The sequence below is a fragment of the Hyperolius riggenbachi genome, chromosome 5, assembly GCF_040937935.1.
Source record: "Hyperolius riggenbachi isolate aHypRig1 chromosome 5, aHypRig1.pri, whole genome shotgun sequence".
Taxonomy (NCBI): Eukaryota; Metazoa; Chordata; class Amphibia; order Anura; family Hyperoliidae; genus Hyperolius; species Hyperolius riggenbachi.
Window position 1 is genome coordinate 402,796,657 of NC_090650.1, and position 23,671 is coordinate 402,820,327.

Below are 23,671 nucleotides of genomic sequence, written 5' to 3' on the forward strand. Positions count from 1 at the left end.
TGCCCTCACCTATTGGGGGCTTCTCATCAGTCACTCCCCCAGACCAGACAACAGACCCGGGGGAGGGGTGGGTCTGCTCCTCTCCCCAACTTGCATCTTCCGTGTCATCACCCCACCTCCCTCCCTACAATTTACATCATTCGAGGCCCACACCATCCGCCTCTACCATCCCCTCCCAGCCATTGTTGCGGTCTTATATCGCCCTCCGTCGAGCTCTCTTCCTCACTTTCTTGACAACCTTGCCTCCTGGCTACCACACATCCTCTCATCTGATGTACCCACCATTATCCTTGGGGATTTCAAAATTCACATTGATGAACCCAACCACTCTGTCCTGGCCCGGCTACTCACTATGACCAACTCCCTTGGCCTAGTACAACATACCAACACCCCCACCCATAATGCAGGTCACACTCTTGACCTGATACTCAGTAAATCCACCACAATAACAGACCTTGACATCACACCCTTCCTGCCCTCAGACCATCACCTTCTCTCCTTCAGCCTCCTCACAGAAGGCACTTTCCAACCACCCTCCCACCCACTTGGTCGATGGCAGCAAGATATACTTCAGCTCAACCCATGTGTCCTAGCCAATCCTCCTCCATCCTATCCCATCCTATCCTCCCCTCACCTCCTTCAGTTTTACTACCATTGAGGAAGTCAACCACCTACATCAGACTTCCCATACCACTACCTCCCCCCTTGACCCCATTCCTTCTTGGGGACAGAAGACCAATCCTCCTCCATTCTATCCTCCCCTCACCTCCTTCAGTTTTACTACCATTGAGGAAGTCAACCACCTACATCAGACTTTCCATACCACTACCTCCCCCTTTGACCCCATCCCTTCTGACTTACTCCGTCCTCACTTCCCACATTTGGCCCCAGTCCTCACTGCCCTGTTTAACCTCACCCTATACACAGGCACCTTCCCGTAAGACTTCAAGCAGTCCACTGTACTACCCCTGCTCAAGAAACCCTTCCTCGACCCCTCACTGCCCTCCAACTACCGCCCTATCTCCCTCCTACCCTTTGTCTCAAAACTCCTTGAGCATCTAGTTTACAAATACCTCAATGCCAACTTCCTCTAGACCCGCTAAAATCTGTATTTTGGCCTGCCCACTCAACCGAAAGAGCTCTCACCAAAGTGGATAATGATCTCGCCTCAGCAGCTTTTGACACAGTGGACAGTCCCTTACTCCTCCAGTCCCTCCAGTCCATGGGCATTCATGACCTCGCCCTGGGATGGCTCTCATCCTACCTCTCCAACCGCACCTTCATGAACTCCTTCAATGAGTCCTCATCTACCCCCAACCACCTCTCAGTAGGAGTAGGAGTCCCCCAAGGCTCGGTCCTTGGCCCCCTACTGTTCTCACTATACACATCCTCCATTGGCAAGGTTATCTCCTCCATAGGTTTTAACTATCATCTGTATGCAGATGACACCCAGATCTACACACTCCTGACCTATCTACCACTACCATGGACAAGGTCTCCACCTACCTATCAGCCATCTCCTCCTGGATGTCCGCTAGGTTCCTGAAACTAAACCTGGACAAAACGGAATTTATGATCTTCCCACCCTGGCCCTCCCTGAACCTCCGAGATGTGAATGTCACTGTTAACCACACTACTATTCGCCCTACCTCTCAAGCCTGCTGTCTTGGTGTCACCCTGGACTCCGCACTTTCCTTCACCCCTACATCAAAAACCTCACAAAGTCCTGCAACATCCACCTCCGTAACATCTGCAAGATGTCACCACCAAACTCCTCATCCATGCCCTCATAATTTCGCGCCTTGACTACTGCAACGCCCTTCTGTCTGGTCTCCCTATGACAAAAATTGCCCCACTGCAGTCCATCATGAATGCGGCAGCCAAAATTATCCACTCCTCCCATCGGTCCACCAGCTTCCCTCTGTGAATCCCTCCACTGGCTTCCTATCCAGTCCAGAATCAGATTCAAGATACTGTGTCTAGCTTACAAATCTGTCCACAAAACCTGTCCAACCTACATTTCCAATCTTACCCAGAGGTACACTCCTATCTGCTCACTCCGCTCCTCCAATGAACTTCGCCTGACTGCCCCCTGCATCACCCAGTCCCACGCACGCCTCCAGGACTTTGCAAGAGCTGCTTCAACACTATGGAACTCCCTACCTCCCCCCATTAGGGTTTTCCCCTCCTTCAACATCCTCAAGAAGGCCGTCAAAACTTACCTTTTCACTCTGGCCTACCCCCCCCCCCCCCCCGCCCTCACTAGTGCTTTAAACCCACAGCTGAACTCTGGTCCCCTACCTTTTGTGTCCCCACCTCTCTCTCTATATTGTAAGCCTTCAGGCAGGGCCCTCCTCCTTATACAGTGAAGGAAATAATTATTTGACCCCTCACTGATTTTGTAAGTTTGTCCAATGACAAAGAAATGAAAAGTCTCAGAACGGTATCATTTCAATGGTAGGTTTATTTTAACAGTGGCAGATAGCAATTTAAAAGGAAAATCGAAAAAATAACCTTACATAAAAGATAGCAACTGATTTGCATTTCATTGAGTGAAATAAGTTTTTGAACCCTCTAACAATAAAAGACTTAATACTTAGTGGAAAAACCCTTGTTTGCAAGCACAGAGGTCAAACGTTTCTTGTAATTGATGACCAAGTTTGCACACATTTTAGGAGGAATGTTGGTCCACTCCTCTTTGCAGATCATCTCTAAATCCCTAATGTTTCGAGGCTGTCTCTGTGCAACTCTGAGCTTGAGCTCCCTCCATAGGTTTTCTATTGGATTAAGGTCCGGAGATTGACTAGGCCACTCCATGACCTTAATGTGCTTCTTCTTGAGCCACTCCTTTGTTGCCTTTGCTGTATGTTTTGGGTCATTGTCGTGCTGGAACACCCATCCACGACCCATTTTCAGTTTCCTGGCAGAGGGAAGGAGGTTGTCGTTCAGGATTTCACGATACATGGCTCCGTCCATTTTCCCGTTAATGCGATTAAGTTGTCCTGTGCCCTTAGCAGAAAAACACCCCCAAAGCAAAAGGTTTCCACCCCCATGCTTGATGGTGGGGACGGTGTTTTGGGGGTCATAGGCAGCATTTTTCTTCCTCCAAACACAGCGAGTTGAGTTAATGCCAAAGAGCTCTATTTTGGTCTCATCAGACCACAGCACCTTCTCCCAGTCACTCACAGAATCATTCAGGTGTTCATTGGCAAACTTCAGACGGGCCTGCACATGTGCCTTCTTGAGCAGGGGGACCTTTCGAGCCCTGCACGATTTTAATCCATTGCGGTGTAATGTGTTTCCAATGGTTTTCTTGGTGACTGTGGTCACTGCTAATTTGAGGTCATTCACTAACTCCTCCCGTGTAGTTCTAGGATGCTTTTTCGCCTTTCTCAGAACCATTGACACCCCACGAGGTGAGATCTTGCGTGGAGCCCCAGAGCGAGGTCGATTGATGGTCATTTTGTGCTCCTTCCATTTTCGAACAATCGCACCAACAGTTGTCACCTTCTCTCCCAGCTTCTTGCTAATGGTTTTGTAGCCCATTCCAGCCTTGTGCAGGTCTACAATTTTGTCTCTGACATCCTTGGACAGCTCTTTGGTCTTTCCCATGTTGGAGAGTTTGGAGTCTGCTTGATTGATTGATTCTGTAGACAGGTGTCTTTTATACAGGTGACTAGTTAAGACAGGTGTCCTTAATGAGGATGACTAATTGAGTAGAAGTGTCTAACCACTCTGTGGGAGCCAGAACTCTTAATGGTTGGTAGGGGTTCAAAAACTTATTTCACTCAATGAAATGCAAATCAGTTGTTATCTTTTATTTAAGGTTATTTTTTAAATTTTCCTTTTGATGTGCTATCTGCCACTGTTAAAATAAACCTACCATTGAAATGATACTGTTCTGAGACTTTTCATTTCTTTGTCATTGGACAAACTTACAAAATCAGTGAGGGGGTCAAATAATTATTTCCTCCACTGTATCTCCTACCTGTTCACGCACCTCCATCACCGTACACCCATCCTATGAATCTGAGTGAACTCCACTTGCCTAATCTCCATGCTTCTATCCAGTGACTGACTAAGCATTACCTTGTACTCAAACTGTGCTGCGTGATCTGGTTTGCATGTATTTCTGTATTGTCGTATTGCTGTATGTCACCCCTAAATATTGTCTATAACCTTAGTTAATGTCCAGCGCTGCATAATATGTTGGTGCTTTATAAATACAATAAATAAATAAATTCCATCAGTGTGTTCACCAGTGACCTGCAAACTCTACTTTACTAAGTAAACCTCAATGTCAGCTGTGTCATCTATATATATAAAATCGGATGTATGTGTGTGTGTGTGTGTGTATGTGTGTGTGTGTGTATATGTGTGTGTGTGTGTGTGTGTGTGTGTATGTGCCGCGATCACGCGAAAACGGCTTGACCGATTTGAACGAAACTTGGTATACAGATCCCTTACTACCTGGGATGATATGTTCTGGGGGTCTCGCGGCCCCCCTGCACACCTGGGCGGAGCTACAAACAGCAAATCAGATTTCACCCATTCAAGTCAATGGAAAAAATGGAAAAGGCTGCCATTCTCACAGTAATCAAGCCAGAGTCCCCACACTTGGCACAGTTGGTCACTTGGTGACCGATGTTACAAATCCAGGAAAGGTGGGAGGAGCCTAACACAGCCAATCAAATTTCAGCCGTTCATTTTAAATGGAAAAATGTAAATTGCAGCCATTCTTAGACTGTTAATCGCAGGGTTCTCAAACTTGCCACAGTTGGTCACTGGGTGAATGCGATTAAGATTCAAGAAAGTGGGTGGAGCCTACAACTGCCAATCAAAATTCACCTATTGATTTTCAAGGGGAATATTAAAACTGCTGCCATTCTTACACTGTTAGTGGCAGAGGCTTCAAACCTGGTACAGTTGGTCATTGGGTGACTGGGGTCCAAATTCACTAAAGGGGCGGGGCCACAAACAGCCAATCAGATTTCCTTGCTGGATAAACTGCTTCCATTCACACATTTTTGATGCCACGAACCTGAAAGCTCACAAACTTGGTCATTGAGTGACTGTGTGTCAAGGTTACAAAAAGTGGGCGGAGCCAAAAATAAAGTTCACTAGGAAAATATAAACTGCAGCCATTTTTACACTGTTTCTGGCAGGGTTCTCAAACTTTGCACAGTTGGTCACTGGGTGAGTGGGATGGATATTCAAGAGTGGGTGGAGCCTACAACAGCCAATTAAAATTCACCTGTTGATTTTCAAAGGGAATATTTACATTGCTGCCATTCTTACACTGTTAATAGCAGATGCTTAAAACCTGGTACTGTTAGTCACTGGGTGACTGGGGTTCAAATTCGGAAAGGGGGCGGAGACACAAACAGCCAATCAGATTTGTTTAATTTCAATGAGAATATACAAATAATTGATACCAAAAGCCCAAAGCTCATAAACTTGATCATTGAGTGACTGTATGTTAAGGTTAGAAAAAGTGGGCGGAGCCAACAACTGCATTTTATTCCAGGGGAAAATATAAACTGCAGCCATTCTTACACTTTAAATGGCGGGGTTCCCAAACTTGACACAGTGGGTCACTGGGTGACTGGGATTAATATTCAGAAATGTGGGTGGAGCCAATAACAGCCAATCAAATTTCACCTATTGATTTTCAAGGGGAATATTTACATTGCTACCATTCTTACACTGTTAATGGCAGAGGCCTCTTAGCTGATAGGTGACTGGGGTCCAAATTTACTAAAGGGGGCGGAGCCACAAACAGCTATTCAGATTTGTTAGATTGATTTCAGCCATTCTGTTATTGGCAGGGTTCTCAAACGTGACACAGTTGGTCAATGGATGAATGGGATTAATATTCAGGAAAGTGGGTGGAACCTACAACAGCCAATCAAAATTCACCTATTGATTTTTAAGGGAAATATTGAACCTGCTGCCACTCTTACACTAATAATGGCAGAAACCTCAAACCAGCTACATTCAGGCATGAAGTGGCTGGGGTTCAAATGCAGTAAAGGGGTGCAGCCACAAACAGACAATCAGATTACTTTACTGGATAAACTGCTACCATTCACACAATTTTGATGGCAGAAACCCAAAAGCTTAAAACTTGGTCACTGGGATTTTCTGGGATTTATATTCAAAAAAGTGGGTGGAGCCAAAAAAGAAAATCAAAATTCACCTGTTGATTTTCAAGGGGAATATTTACATTGCTGCCATTATTGCACTGTTAATGGTACAAGCCTCAAACCTGGTACAGTTGGTCATTGGGTCACTGGGGTTCAAATTCAGAAAAAGGGGTGCAGCTACAAACAGCCAATCAGATTTGTTTCATCTCACTGGTAAATTACAAATTATTGATGCCAAGGACCCCAGAGCTCACAGACTTGGTCATTGAGTGACTGTGTGTCAAGGTTACAAAAATTGGGCGGAGCCAAAAACAAATTTCACTAGAAAAATATAAACTGCAGCCATTCTTACACTGTTAATTGCAAGGGTTCTCAAACTTTGCCCAGATGGTCACTGGGTGACTGAGATTAATATTATGGGAAGTGGGTGAAGCCTATAACAGCCAATCAAAATTCACCTGTTTATTTTCAAGGGGAATATTTAAATTGCTTCTATTTTTGCTCTATTAATAGCAGATGCCTCAAACCTGCTACAGTTGGTCATTGGGTCACTGGGGTTCAAATGCCAGAGAGATGCAGAGCCACAAACAGCCAATCTGATTTGCTTAATTTCTATGGGAATATACAAATTATTGATGACAAAGACCCCAAAGTTCACAAACTTAGTCATTAAGTAATTGTGTGTTAGGGTTAGAAAAAGTGGCCGGAGCTAACACCAGCCAAATACATACCCGGGCAACACCGATTCATCAGCTATTATTCATAAAAGTGGATGGAGCCTACAAAAGCCAATCAGAATTAATCTATTGATTTTCAAGGGAAGTATTTCATTACTGCCATTCTTGCACTGTTAATGGCACAAGCCCCAAACTGGGTACAGTCATTTATTGGGTGACTGGGGTTCAACTGCAGAAAAGGGGTGGAGACACAAACAGCCCATAAGATTTGTTTCATTTCAATGCAAATTATTGATGCCAAAGACTGCAAAGCTCACAAATTTGATCACTGAAGTAATTGTCTGTTACTATTACAAAAAGTGGGCATAGCCAACGCCAGCCAAATACATACCCAGGCAATGCTGGGTCATCAGTGGGCGGAGACAAATAGAAATTTCACTGGGAAAATGTAAACTACAGCCATTCTTACACTGTTAACGGTAGGGTTCTCAAACTTTGCACAGTTGGTCACTGGGTGACTGGGATTAATATTCATAAAAGAGGGTGGAGCCTACAAAAGCCAATCCAAATTCATTTATTGCTTTTCAAGGGGCATATTCGATTGCTGCCATTCTTGCACTGTTAAGGACACAAGCTTAAAACCTGGTACAGTTGGTCATTTGGTGACTGGGGTTCAAAATCAGAACAGAGGGCGGAGCCACAGCCAATCAGATTTGTTTCATTTCAATGCAAATTATTGATGCCAAACAATGCAAAGCTCACAAATTAGGTCATTGAGTCATTGGCCTCAATTCATTAAACTTATCTCCTGTCTTTAACCACCCTATCGTTCTGGACGAGCTGAGCTCGTCCAAGAAAAAGTTGCTGTTAGTGTTTAGGATGAGCTCAGCTCGTCCAGCGCTGTCCCCACTCACCAGCGTGCACAGCGTGATCTCCGCCGCCTCCTCTGTGCTGCTGCGGCTGCTGCGGGGCTCCCTCTCCCTCCTGCTGGCTCTGATCGCCGGCGCCAGGCTCCCCAGGCTCCTCCGATCCTCCGGTCCCCGCTCCCCAGGCTCCCCCGATCCTCCGGTCCCTGCTCCCCTCCTCTCCGCAAGCCTATGGAGATCCGGCAGTCAGGGAAGATGACGTAGCCCAGCCACTTCCTCTGACGCCGGCTCCTGCGCCCCCTAGTGTCCGTCGCGGCGACTGCATCATTGGATTACATAGGTACACAAACTCTATGTAATCCAATCATGCTACAGTAATTCAAAAAGTTGTTTGCACAAACACAAACACCTGTCAGCTCTCAATAAAAGCCCTGAACAGTTACTGGCTCTCCCTCTTTCAGAGTCCTCAGCGTCCAGTGTTAGTCTGTTTACAGCTATCATCTGTGATTTCTGTGCGATTTCTGTGCGATTACTGCTTTTTTTCCAGCCTTAGCTTCGTTCATATTACTGTCAGATTGCGTATTGCTTTCCGTCTTTTTCAAGACGCTGTGATCCCTGTGCGTTTGCTTTTGCTGGTTTTTTTTGTTTGTTTTTTTTGTCGCTGCTCGTGACCCCGTACCCTGCTTGGGGTCATGGCCTCGTCCTCCCGGAGGCGTGTGCGTGACGAGGAGTTGTTGGATGTCCTCGAGGCAAGCGACAGCGAAGACGAGCTCCTAGAGGAATCGACAGACAGCGATGTTCCCGGTAACCTGTCTTCGGAGACGGAGACCAGTGATGAGGAAGCCGAGGAGCCAGTGACGGTCGCACGCACCTGGTGTGAGCTGGGGAGCCCCACTCAAGCTCCGCCACCCAGGTTCCCCTTCACAGGGGCACCCGGGCAGAAGATCGCGTGCGACGAGAGTCCGCTGTCCTTTCTGGAGCTCTTCCTGACTGATGACATCATCCGCAAGATTGTTGAGGAGACGAATCGCTATGCAGCGCAACATCAGCAGGGATCTTCTCTACCCAGGTTCTCGCGGAGCAGGAAGTGGGAACCTGTGACCAGCAACGACATCTGGGTGTTCCTGGGGCTCGTCATCCTCCAGGGAGTTGTTGGTAAGCCGCTGCAGAAGTGGTACTGGACCACTAATAAGATCCTCAGTACGCCCTTCTTTGGATCTGTTATGTCCGAGCCACGGTATACCCTCATCATGAAGTATTTGCACTTCGGAAACAACGAGGAGTTTGATGAGGCCACCCATCCCGCACCCAAGCTGAAAAAAATTTGGGACATATACCAGATGATTGTTGCGAACTTCAAGGCTGTGTATGTTCCAGATCGCGACATCACGGTTGACGAAAGCCTCATGGCATATAAGGGGAGACTGAGCTGGGTGCAATTTATTGCCTCAAAAAGGGCACGCTTTGGGGTGAAGTCGTATATGCTCTGTGAGGCCAACTCCGGGTACATCTGGAACTCTGTAATTTACACGGGCAAAGGCACCAAATTTGCCCCTCAGTTCAGCCAGTTTGGGTGTGCCACCTCCTCTGTCCTAACCCTAATTGAGCCATTGCTGGATCAGGGGTACTGCCTGACGACAGACAATTTCTACAGCTCCCCTGAACTTTTTGATTACCTGGTCCAGCATAAAACCGATGCCTATGGTACCTTGAGGGCTAACCGTCGGAATCTGCCGCCGGCCTTTTCTGCCAGGAAGCTGAAAAAGGGGGAGGTCGTTGCCTGGCAGAAAGGCAAAATGATGGCTCTAAGGTGGAAGGACAAACGTGATGTCTGTGTCCTCAGCACTATTCATAATGCCGAGACTGTCCGCACCACCAACAGGAGTAAACAGGAGGTGGATAAACCCAAAGCCATACTGGATTATAACAACACTATGGGGGGTGTGGACAGGGCTGATGGAGCCATGACTTTCTATCCGGCTGTCCGCAAGCAGCAGCGGAAATATTATAAAAAAAATTTCCGCCACTTACTTGAGCAGTGCTTGTGGAATGGCTATGTGCTCTACAAGAAAAGGTGTGTAAGGCCTGTACCCCACCATGACTTTGTCTGGCAGCTGACGGAAGCAATCTGCACGAAGTACCCCGCACCAGAGTCAACATCTAGACCGGGGCGCAGGGCATCATATGTCGTGAATCCGGCACGGCTTTCAGGGAGACACTTTGTGGAGTACTTGCCACCGACCCCACAGAAAGCAAACCCTACAAGAAGGTGCGTTGTTTGCTGCAATAAGAAGGACAAGGATGGCAAAAAGATGCGGAAGGAGACCCGCACTTACTGCCCAGATTGTGACGTGCCACTTTGCGCATTACCATGCTTCAAGATCTACCACACTAAAGAAGTGTTCTAAGGTACACTTGTAGCCTGTATAATTTTGTTTCTGCCTTCATTTATTTATTTCTGCATTGATTTATTTATTTCTGCATTTTCTTTATATTTCTGCATTGAGGAAAAATGCAAGGTATTTCAGTTAGTTATTCATAAATTTTATTTTATTTTTGACAAGAATTAGTGTTTGACACTTTTATTATACTCAGAATGTATACTAAACTCTTGCTTGGCTCATTTTGGTAAGTTACAGGAAAAAGGTGCTGAAAATTAAATGTACCGCTTTTTGCACAGAAATCCTTGGGAATCAGAACGCCGAGGTGGTTAATAACTCTTCTAGAGTTGTTACCATGGTGATAAGGCATGTAGTATTCAGGAAACATTTTACCTCAGGCAAGCCTAAAGTTAACTCTTCTGTCTTTAAATTAACTCTCCAATCCTTAAAATAACTCCAGAGTTAAAGACAGGGGGCCATATGCAATTCACTTTTTCACCTGACTTTTCTCCTAGGTGATATTTTTAAATTTGTCAATAAAATTCAGTTTAAGCCATCAGCAAGCAAGAAAATACTCAAAATAATTTTGATAGTACTTTTTCAATTACTTTTTGGTATTTTTTAGTTGAAAAGTGCTGAAAAGTTGTTTTAAATAGAAGATGAAAAATTATCTCCTAGGAGAAAACTCAGGTGAAAAAGTGAATTGCATAGGGGCCAGGCTGTTAATTAGCTGCATGTGAAAATAACTACAGAGGAGGTAAATTAACTATAGAGGAGGTAAATTAACTACAGAGGAGGTAAATTAACTACAGGAGAGGTAACTTAAGGAATGAAGGTAAGATAACTCTCTCACGTGTGGAGGTAAGTTTTCTCTTGCCTTATTATCTCTAGCATGATCTTAGTGAATTGAGGCCATTGTGTGTTAGGGTTAGAAAAGTGGGCGGAGTCAACACCAACCAAATACATACCCGGGCAACGCCGGGCGTCCAGCTAGTGTTCTATATAATAAGACGTGTTTTAGTTTGAAGTCTGAAGGAGTTCCTGATGGAATCAAAATGTTTATATGATCCAATGTTCTTTTTCCTTTTAGGTTTCAGTCGGAGGGTACCCTTGTCTAGTCTCCTCTGTAGATGATAATTCAATAACCTGCAATGTAGATCCTCAGGACTCCATGGATATTGGAATGGCAAAATTGGTTTCGATAACAGTGAACAACTATGGGAGAGCCATCAACACATTAAGCTTGGAGATGGCCAGAAGATTTGGCTTGTTGCCTCACATTGACTACATTACACCCAACAATGGCTCAGTGACTGGACTGACAAGAATAACCATACACGGATCTGGCTTCTTTGGCAACAGCACAACCATATCAGGCTTAGGCTACACCATCGTCTCTGTGAATTACACAGACATTGTTTGTGATACTCAGCCCAGTTATTCACACACGGTTGGTGTTCAGATCACTGTCGGTGCATTTCCTGCCCAATGTAAAGGAAGTTGCAGCTTCACCTACAGCAGTGATGTCAGTGTGGTTGTATCAGGTGTTTCTCCAACTGTTGTAGGCAACACCTCAACCACATTGTTCATTAATGGCAGCGGATTTGGAGAGGACATTAATGACGTTGTAGTTTATGTTGGAGACAAAGCAGTGAATGTGGTAAACATCAATGACACAAGTATTATTTGTACTGTAGATCCCATTCCTGCCAGTAATTATCTTCTCAAAGTTATTGTCAGAAGTAAAGGCTTGGCTCAGGGCTCCTTCACCATCAGCAGTCCAGCTCAGGCGGTGCTCCTCACCGCATCTGGGAGCGTTCTTGGTGGGACGGTTCTTCAGATAGTAGGAAATGGATTCCACCCAACGAATACTATAGTGTGGGTTAGAGGTTACCCATGCAACATTACTTCAGTCACTCCTGGCAGCATCCTTTGCGTGACTCCACCAAGCACAACTGCCCAGTATGTTGCCATTAACATCCAAATACCAACTTATTATTACTACCCAACACTCTACTATTCCTACTCTGATGCTGATACCCCAACAGTAACATCAGTTTCACCCAGCACAGGTAGGTTATCATTTTTCATGTGTAAGTTTAATGTTCAATGTTTCAAGTGCCGTAAATTAATGTAGTAGCACCCGCGCTAGTGATGTATCGAGGTCGCACTACATCACTATCTCGCGGCACTTACATGGGTCAGCTGTTACTAATGAGTGTACGTTACGCTGCCAGGACCTAGCGCATTACCAAATTATTGCAAATTACCCCACGCTACTTAAAATAACTCGTGCTGACGAGGTGCGTAACTTTTAAATAATCAACTTGTATACGTGTGCTTCTATATAGACTATATATACCACACACTATAGATGTAGTTATACATAGACTTTATATACCACACACTATAGATGTAGTTATACATAGACTATACATACCACACACTATAGATGTCCTTCTACATAGACTTTGCTTACTGTACATTATCGCTATGCTTTTACATAGACTATACTTACCATGTAGTATACATACCACACACTGTAGATGTAGTTCTACATAGATTGTACTCACCAGGCATGTACATATTATAACGCCAACGGACAGTTGGGCGCACGGGGAATTGAAGGATGGCTCACCCTTCTGCCGTTAAAAAACTTGGCAGCGTTAAACACAATCCCCCCTTCCAAGCCTTAGAAAATCTGCGGAGGGTGGGGACACACACATGTAATCCTGCTGTTAGCAGCACCTGAATTACCGGTACACAGCTGCAGACCATAGCATTACACCTATAGCTGCGCCGATACCAGGTTCTGTGTGGCGCACACAGTCGATATAGTTCTACATAGACTATGCTTACCACACAATATAGATGTAGTTCTACATAGACTATGCTTACCACACGCTATAGATGTAGTTATTCATAGACTATGCTTACCACACTGTATAGATGTAGTTCTACATAGACTATACTTACCACATGCTATAGATGTAGTTATACATAGACTATATATACCACACACTATAGATGTCCTTCTACATAGACTATGCTTACCACACAGTATAGATGTAGTTCTACATAGACTATGCTTACCACACGCTATAGATGTAGTTCTGCATAGACTATGCTTACCACACGCTATAGATGTAGTTCTACATAGACTATGCTTACCACACGCTATAGATGTAGTTCTACATAGACTATGCTTACCACACACTATAGATGTAGTTCTACATAGACTATGCTTCAGTGGCGGACACAGGCAGCAGTGGGCCCCTGTGCAAAATATCAATTGTGGGCCCCCCTGACCTGCGGCGCGCGAAGCGCGCCGCGCCCAAAAATGGGCGTGGCTATAACCTACGACGCGCGAAGCACGCCGCAGCAAAAAATGGGTGTGGATAGAACCTGCGGCGCGTAGCGCCGCGGCAACAAATGGGCGTGGCAATGACCGGATAAGGGCGGAGCTAACTGTAATTTAAAGTGATCCTGGGGTGAGAGTGATATGGAGGCTGCCATATTTATTTCCTTTTAAACAATACTAGTTGCCTGGCGGCCCTGCTGATCTATTTGGCTGCAGTAATAAACTGAATTACACCAGCAACAAGCATGCAGCTTAATCTTCTCAGTTCTGACAATATTGTCAGAAACCCCTGACCTGCTGCATGCTTGTTCAGGGTCTATGGTTGAAAGAATAAGAGGCAGAGGACCAGAACGGCAACCAGGCAACTGGTATTGCTTAAAAGGAGAGAAATATGGCAGCCTCAATATTATTCTCACCTCAGGTTCCCTTGAAAAAGTGCAACGCAAAGACAGTGGGCCCAGGTTTTGGTGACCCTTTCCCCAGAAAATTCACATAATTGTGCAGGTTTTCTCATGAAAATACACATAATGTGAGCAGATATGCCCAGAAAATACGTGCAATGATGTCGGCAGATATGCCCAGAAAATACGTGCAATGATGTCGGCAGATATGCCCAGAAAATACGTGCAATCATGTCGGCAGATATGCCCAGAAAATACGTGCAATCATGTCGGCAGATATGCCCAGAAAATACGTGCAATCATGTCGGCAGATATGCCCAGAAAATACGTGCAATCATGTCGGCAGATATGCCCAGAAAATACGTGCAATCATGTCGGCAGATATGCCCAGAAAATACGTGCAATCATGTCGGCAGATATGCCCAGAAAATACGTGCAATCATGTCGGCAGATATGCCCAGAAAATACGTGCAATCATGTCGGCAGATATGCCCAGAAAATACGCGCAATCATGTCGGCAGATATGCCCAGAAAATACGCGCAATCATGTCGGCAGATATGCCCAGAAAATACGTGCAATCATGTCGGCAGATATGCCCAGAAAATACGTGCAATCATGTCGGCAGATATGCCCAGAAAATACGTGCAATCATGTCGGCAGATTTGCCCAGAAAACACATGCAATCATGTAGCAAATTTGCCCAGAACATACATGCAATCATGTGGCAGACCTGCCCAGAACATACACGCAATCATGTGGCAGACCTGCCCAGAACATACACCTGCTAAAATAAATAATAAAAAAAAACCATTTACTCACCTGCAGCAGCAGACCTCCTGTCCCAGCCTCCATGCAGCGCGCAGCTCCCATGGGTGGTTGGGTGGATAGGTAGCCTGGTGGGTAGGTAGGTAGGCAGCCCTTAGCCGGGTGGGTAAGTAGCCTGGTGGGTGGCTGGGTAGCCGGGTGGGTGGGTAGCCTGGTGGGTAGGTAGCCTGGTGGGTGGGTAGGTGGGTGGTTAGGTAGCTGGGTGGGTGGGTAGGTAGCCTGGTGGGTCTTTAGGTAGGTAGCCTGGTGGGTTGGTAGGTAGCCGGGTGGGTGTGTAGGTAGCCGGGTGGGTGGTTAGGTAGCCGGGTAGGTAGCCGGGTGGGTGGTTAGGTAGCCGGGTGAGTGGTTGGGTAGCCGGGTGGGTGGGTAGCCAGGTGGGTAGGTAGCCGGGTGGGTAGGTAGGTAGCCGGGTGGGTAGGTAGCCGGGTGGGTAGGTAGCCGGCAGGGTGGTTAGGTAGCTGGGTGGGTAGGTAGACGGGTGGGTGGTTAGGTAGCCGGGTGGGTGGTTAGATGTGTGGGTGGTTAGGTAGCCGGGTGGGTAGCCGGGTGGGTGGTTAGGTAGCCGGGTAGGTAGCTGGGTGGGTAGGTAGCCGGGTGGGTGGGTAGGTATCCGGGTGGGTGGGTAGGTAGCCGGCAGGGTGGTTAGGTAGCTGGGTGGGTAGGTAGCCGGGTGGGTAGCCGGGTGGGTGGTTAGGTAGCCGGGTGGGTAGGTAGCCGGGTGAGTGCGTAGATGTGTGGGTGGTTAGGTAGCCGGGTGGGTGGGTAGCCGGGTGGGTAGGTAGTCGGGTGGGTGGTTAGGTAGCCGGGTAGGTAGCCGGGTGGGTAGGTAGCCGGGTGGGTGGTTAGGTAGCCGGGTGGGTAGGTAGCCGGGTGGGTGGGTAGGTAGCCGGCAGGGTGGTTAGGTAGCCGGGTAGGTAGCCGGGTGGGTGGGTGGGTAGGTAGCCGGCAGGGTGGTTAGGTAGCCGGGTAGGTAGCCGGGTGGGTAGGTAGCCGGGTGGGTGGTTAGGTAGCCGGGTAGGTAGCCGGGTGGGTGTGTGGGTATCCGGGTGGGTAGGTAGCCGGGTGGGTGGGTAGGTAGCCGGCAGGGTGGTTAGGTAGCCGGGTAGGTAGCCGGGTGGGTGGGTGGGTAGGTAGCCGGCAGGGTGGTTAGGTAGCCGGGTAGGTAGCCGGGTGGGTAGGTAGCCGGGTGGGTGGTTAGGTAGCCGGGTAGGTAGCCGGGTGGGTGTGTGGGTATCCGGGTGGGTAGGTAGCCGGCAGGGTGGTTAGGTAGCCGGGTAGGTAGCTGGGTGGGTGGTTAGGTAGCCGGGTGGGTGTGTGGGTATCCGGGTGGGTAGGTAGCCGGGTGAGTGTGCGGGTATCCGGGTGGGTAGTTAGCCGGGTGGATGGGTGTGTAGCTATCCGGGTGGGGGGCCCGACTCCTATCCTCCCTCACTCACCTCGGGGCCCCCCTCCCGGTATGCGCGGCGGCGGCGGCGGGCGGGAGAGCAGAAAATCCAGGAAGTCTCCGCCGGGGCTGCAGCAGACACTAGAGGCTGCTGCCGCTTGGTCTCCCGTGTCTCCAACTTTGTACACTGCTCGCTACTAAACCAGGAAGTAGCGAGCAGTGTACAAAGTTGGAGACACGGGAGACCAAGCGGCAGCAGCCTCTAGTGTCTGCTGCAGCCCCGGCGGAGACTTCCTGGATTTTCTGCTCTCCCGCCGCATCGCATGAGGGGGAGGGGGGGGGGCCGATGTGAGGGGGGAGGACAGGAGTCGGGGCCCCCCAGGTTAAAATAAAAGGTAAAATTAAAAAAAAAAACCTGCAATACTTAATGGGCCCCTGAAGCAGCGGAACTTCAGGGGCCCTCGTGCGGCGGCACGGCCTGCACGGCCGTATGTCCGCCACTGCTATGCTTACCACACACTATAGATGTAGTTTTACATAGACTATACTTACCACACACTATAGATGTAGTTCTACATAGACTATGCTTACCACACACTATAGATGTAGTTCTACATAGACTATGCTTACCACACACTATAGATGTAGTTCTACATAGACTATACTTACCACACACTATAGATGTAGTTCTACAAGGACTATGCTTACCACACGCTATAGATGTAGTTCTACATAGACTATGCTTACCACACGCTATAGATGTAGTTCTACATAGACTATGCTTACCACACGCTATAGATGTAGTTCTACATAGACTATGCTTACCACACAGTATAGATGTAGTTCTACATAGACTATGCTTACCACACACTATAGATGTAGTTCTACATAGTCTATGCTTACCACACAGTATAGATGTAGTTCTACATAGACTATGCTTACCACACGCTATAGATGTAGTTCTACATAGACTATGCTTACCACACGCTATAGATGTAGTTCTACATAGACTATGCTTACCACACACTATAGATGTAGTTCTACATAGACTATGCTTACCACACGCTATAGATGTAGTTCTACATAGACTATACTTACCACACACTATAGATGTAGTTCTACATAGACTATGCTTACCACACACTATAGATGTAGTTCTACATAGACTATGCTTACCACACAGTATAGATGTAGTTCTACATAGACTATGCTTACCACACGCTATAGATGTAGTTCTACATAGACTATGCTTACCACACGCTATAGATGTAGTTCTACATAGACTATGCTTACCACACGCTATAGATGTAGTTCTACATAGACTATGCTTACCACACACTATAGATGTAGTTCTACATAGACTATACTTACCACACGCTATAGATGTAGTTCTACATAGACTATACTTACCACACACTATAGATGTAGTTCTACATAGACTATGCTTACCACACACTATAGATGTAGTTCTACATAGACTATGCTTACCACACGCTATAGATGTAGTTCTACATAGACTATGCTTACCACACGCTATAGATGTACAGTGGTGTGAAAAACTATTTGCCCCCTTCCTGATTTCTTATTCTTTTGCATGTTTGTCACACTTAAATGTTTCTGCTCTTTAAAAACCGTTAACTATTAGTCAAAGATAACATAATTGAACACAAAATGCAGTTTTAAATGATGGTTTTTATTATTTAGTGAGGAAAAAAACTCCAAATCTACATGGCCCTGTGTGAAAAAGTGATTGCCCCCCTTGTTTAAAAATAACTTAACTGTGGTTTATCACACCTGAGTTCAATTTCTGTAGTCCCCCCCCAGGCCTGATTACTGCCACACCTGTTTCAATCAAGAAATCACTTAAATGGGAGCTATCTGACACAGAGAAGTAGACCAAAAGCACCTCAAAAGCTAGACATCATGCAAGATCCAAAGAAATTCAGGAACAAATGAGAACAAAAGTACTGTAATTGAGATCTATCAGTCTGGTAAAGGTTATAAAGCCATTTCTAAAGCTTTGGGACTCCAGCGAACCACAGTGAGAGCCATTATCCACAAATGGCAAAAACATGGAACAGTGATGAACCTTCCCAGGAGTGGCCGGCCAACAAAAATTACCCCAAGAGTGCAGAGAAAACTCATCCGAGAGGCCACAAAAGACCCCAGGACAACATCTAAAGAACTGCAGGCCTCACTTGCCTCAATTAAGGTCAGTGTTCACGACTCCACCATAAGAAAGAGACTGGGCAAAAACGGCCAGCATGGCAGATATCCAAGGCGCAAACCACTTTTAAGCAAAAAGAACAACGGCTCGTCTCAATTATGCTAAAAAACATTTCAATGATTGCCAAGACTTTTGGGAAAATACCTTGTGGACCGCTGAGACAAAAGTTGAACTTTTTGGAAGGTGCCTGTCCCGTTACATCTGGCGTAGAAGTAACACAGCATTTCAGCAAAAGAACATCATACCAACTGTAAAATATGGTGGTGGTAGTGTGATGGTCTGGGGTTGTTTTGCTGCTTCAGGACCTGGAAGGCTTGCTGTGATAGATGGAACCATGAATTCTACTGTCTACCAAAAAATCCTGAAGGAGAATGTCCGGCCATCTGTTTGTCAACTCAAGCTGAAGCGATCTTGGGTGCTGCAGCAGGACAATGACCCAAAACACACCAGCAAATCCACCTCAGAATGGCTGAAGAAAAACAAAATGAAGACTTTGGAGTGGCCTAGTCAAAGTCCTGACCTGAATCCTATTGAGATGTTGTGGCATGACCTTAAAAAGGCGGTTCATGCTAGAAAACCCTCAAATAAAGCTGAATTACAACAATTCTGCAAAGATGAGTGGGCCAAAAGTCCTCCAGAGCGCTGTAAAAGACTCGCTGCAAGTTATCGCAAACGCTTGATTGCAGTTATTGCTGCTAAGGGTGGCCTAACCAGTTATTAGGTTCAGGGGGCAATTTCTTTTTCACACAGGGCCATGTAGGTTTTGAGTTTTTTTTCTCACTAAATAATAAAAACCATCATTTAAAACTGCATTTTGTGTTCAATTATGTTATTTTTTACTAATAGGTAACGGTTTTTGATGAGCAGAAACATTTAAGTGTGACAAACGTGCAAAAGAATAAGAAATCAGGAAGGGGGCACATAGTTTTTCACACCACTGTAGTTCTACATAGACTATGATTACCACACACTATAGATGTAGTTCTACATAGACTTTGCTTACCACACGCCATAGATGTAGTTCTACATAGACTATGCTTACCACACGCTATAGATGTAGTTATACATAGACCAGGGGCGGACTGACCATTAGGGCACTCGGGCATGGACCGAGGGCCCGTGGTCAGGGGGGGCCCGCCACCCGCCAGAGAAGCCTGACCAGGAGGGGAGACAGCCAGTGAAGGAGGGCAATGGGCATAGCAGCGGAGAAGGGGGGAAGTTTCCCCCCCTCCCCCCTTCTCTCACCTTGGGGCCCCCCTTCCTGGCTCTCCCCTCCGTAATCTGTAATGTGTCGGACAGCTGTAAGCGGCTGACAGCGGGCGGAGACGCTGTTCAGCCACCGGAGGGATCGCTGATCTGTGTGCAGCTAGTGTGGGCTTGAGAAGCCCAGACTAGCTGCACACAGATCAGCGATGCCTCCGGTGGCTGAACAGCGGTAAGTCTCCGCCTGCTGTCAGCCTCCAACCCTTCAACCTATTCTCTCCTCCCTCCTACCGGAGGGAGGAGGGTCTCTTCTGGCAGGGAATTATACTATTTTAAAAGCCAGTATACATCATACCATAGCTGGGAATCGAACCCAGATCTCACTGTGCAGTGGACACGTCACCCTAAGCACTGTACCACTACAGTAGTAAGTGAAGCTAGCCTAAAATGTACCATTAATGCTCAATGCAATAGAACCATTAGGTTGCTTAAAGGAGAACTGTAGTGAGAGGTATATGGAGGCTGCCATATTGATTTCCTTTTAAGCTATACCAGTTGCCTGGCAGCCCTGCTGATCTATTTGGCTGCAGTAATAATAATAATAATCCAAACATTTGTATAGCGCTTTTCTCCTGTCAGACTCAAAGCGCTCAAGAGCTGCAGCCACAGGGACACGCTCAAGAGGCCACCCTGCAGTGTTAGGGAGTCTTGCTTTGAACTCCTTACTGAATAGGTACTTGACCTAGCCAGGATTTGAACCCTGGTCTCCCATGTCAAAGGCAGAACCCTTAACCAGTACACTATCCAGCCACTGTCATGTGAATCCCACCACAAACAAGCATGCAGCTAATCTTGTCAGATCTTACAAAAATGTCAAACACCACATCTGCTGCATGCTTGTTCAGGGTCTAGGGCTAAAAGTATTGGAGGCAGAGGATCTGCAGGATAGCCAGGTAACTGGTATTGCTTAAAAGGAAATCAATATGGAAGCCTCCATATACCTTTCACTACAGTTCTCCTTTAAAGGGAACCTTAACTGAGAGTGATATGGATGTTTCCTGTAAACAATACCAGTTGCCTGGCAGTCCAGCTGATCTTTGTGACTGCAATAGTGGCTGAATCACACCCTGAAACAAGCATGCAGCTTGTTTTCAGGCCAGCAATTTCAGGCCAGCAATTTCAGGCCAGCAATTTCAGGCCAGCAATTTCAGGCCAGCAATTTCAGGCCAGCAATTTCAGGCCAGCTTCAGTTGGTATAGTGGATAGTGTGCTTGTCCACCATACAGTGAGACCCAGGTTCAAATCCCAGCCAATGTGAGTTGGCTTTTATGCTACAAATCCTTAAAGGGAACCTAAACGGAGAAGGATATGGATTTTTCCTTTTAAAATAATACCAGTTGCCTGAATCGCCTGCTGATCCTGTGTCTCTAATACTTTTAGCCACAGCCCCTGAACAAGCATGCAGATCAGGTGCTCTGACTGAAGTCAGACTGGATTAGCTGCATGCTTGTTTCAGGGTGTGATTCAGCCACTATTGCAGTCACAAAGATCAGCTGGACTGCCAGGCAACTGGTATTGTTTACAGGAAACAGCCATATCACTCTCAGTTAAGATTCCCTTTAAAGGAGAACTGTAGTGAAAGGTATATGGAGGCTACCATATTGATTTCCTTTTAAGCAATACCAGTTACCTGGCTATCCTGCAGATCCTCTGCCTCCAATACTTTTAGCCCTAGACCCTGAACAAGCATGCAGCAGATCTGGTGTTTGACATTTTTGTAAGATCTGACAAGATTAGCTGCATGCTTGTTTGTGGTGGAATTCACACAACAGTGGCTGGATAGTGTACTGGTTAAGGGTTCTGCCTTTGACATGGGAGACCATGGTTCAAATCCTGGCTAGGTCAAGTACCTATTCAGTAAGGAGTTCAAAGCAAGACTCCCTAACACTGCAGGGTGGCCTCTTGAGCGTGTCCCTGTGGCTGCAGCTCTTGAGCGCTTTGAGTCTGACAGGAGAAAAGCGCTATACAAATGTTTGGATTATTATTATTATTATTACTGCAGCCAAATAGATCAGCAGGGCTGCCAGGCAACTGGTATAGCTTAAAAGGAAATCAATATGGCAGCCTCCATATACCTCTCACTACAGTTCTCCTTTAAGCAACCTAATGGTTCTATTGCATTGAGCATTAATGGTACATTTTAGGCTAGCTTCACTTACTACTGTAGTGGTACAGTGCTTAGGGTGACGTGTCCACTGCACAGTGAGATCTGGGTTCGATTCCCAGCTATGGTATGATGTATACTGGCTTTTAAAATAGTATAATTCCCTGCCAGAAGAGACCCTTCTCCCTCCGGTGGGAGGGAGGAGGGAATAGGTTGAAGGGTGGGAGGAGGGAGGTGGGAGACCAATTAAAATCTCCCTAGCAGAGTGTGTAGCAGCTGTCCCATAACTAATTAGTGTAGGCAGACAACTGAGTCAAATGGTATAAAGGACCTAGCTTGAAGGGAGGGTGTTTGACAATAACATGTCTGCTGACAGTGAAATGGAGGGTACAAATTTTGCTTTATAGAGCGAACCAGGCGAAGCGAACTTCCGCAAACGTTCGCCTGCGACACCCGCACGCGAACCACCGAAGTTCGCACGAACCCCGTTCGCCGGCGAACCGTTCGGCCCAACTCTACTGCTGCTTCCAGATTCTGTGTATTTTGGGGGAACCACTGCTGCTACATGTATTTTTGGTGATCCGCTGCCAAATTATGTGTATTTGGGGGAACCGCTGCTGCCAGATAACGTCTATTTTGAGGGAACGACTGCCATATTATCTGTATTTTGGAGAAACCTCTGCCAAATTGCATGGATTTTTGGTGAAATGCTGTCAGATTACATGTATTTTGGGGGGAAACACTATGGCAGAGTTCAGACTTCCCCGGCAGACCTTTTACACCACTGCTAAGGTCATGTATATTTTGCCCCACCCATGACCACGCCCACATTCTGTTGCGTGACCACACCCATTTTTTGGCGCGGCGCAGGGATTTTTGTCAGTGTACGATATCTCAATATAACATATTTACTGTTGTCAATAAATGATTATATCTTAGTCTGTAAAAATATAACGTGAAAGGTGGGAAACACTGGTATCGGGGCCCCATAATCTCCTATTGCCCGGGGGCCCCATGAGTTGTCAGTCCGCCCCTGACATAGACTATATATACCACACGCTATAGATGTAGTTCTACATAGACTTTGCTTACCACACGCCATAGATGTAGTTCTACATAGACTATGCTTACCACACACTATAGATATAGTTCTACATAGACTATGCTTACCACATGCTATAGATATAGTTCTACATAGACTATGCTTAACACACGCTATAGATGTAGTTCTACATAGACTATGCTTACCACACACTATAGATATAGTTCTACATAGACTATGCTTACCACATGCTATAGATATAGTTCTACATAGACTATGCTTACCACACGCTATAGATGTAGTTCTACATAGACTATGCTTACCACACACTATAGATATAGTTCTACATAGACTATGCTTATCACACGATATAGATGTAGTTCTACATAGACTATGCTTACCACACACACTACATATGACATTCTACACAGACTATGCTTATCACACAGTGTATATATATAGTTCTACATAGACTATGCTTACCCACACACTATAGATGTAGTTCTACATAGACTATACTTACCACACACACTACATATGACATTCTACACAGACTATGCTTACCACACAGTATAAATATAGTTCTGCATAGACTATGCTTACCCACACACTATAGATGTTCTACATAGTCATAGACTATACTTACCACACACACTACATATGACATTCTACACAGACTATGCTTACCACACAGTATAGATATAGTTCTGCATAGACTATGCTTACCCACACACTATAGATGTTCTACATAGACTATACGTACCACACACACTACATATGACATTCTACACAGACTATGCTTACCACACAGTATAGATATAGTTCTACATAGACTATGCTTACCCACATACTATAGCTGTAGTTCTACATAGACATAGACTATGCTTACCACGCACTATAGATGTAATTCTACTTAGGCTATATTCACCAAACATTGTAGATATAGTTCTACATGGACTATACTTTCAACACGCTTTAGATCATACATGTCAA

At 46.1% G+C, this 23,671-nt stretch overlaps 1 protein-coding gene across 1 annotated transcript in view; it reads left to right on the top strand.

Annotated features, from left to right (window-relative positions):
- The window catches only part of LOC137519451 (fibrocystin-L-like), a 388,270-nt gene that overhangs the window by 195,814 nt on the left and 168,785 nt on the right, over positions 1-23,671 (top strand). The window contains exon 36 of the mRNA XM_068238405.1: positions 11,161-12,142. Within this exon, the coding sequence (XP_068094506.1) occupies positions 11,161-12,142 (982 nt within the window). The remainder of the gene's footprint in view (positions 1-11,160; positions 12,143-23,671) is intronic.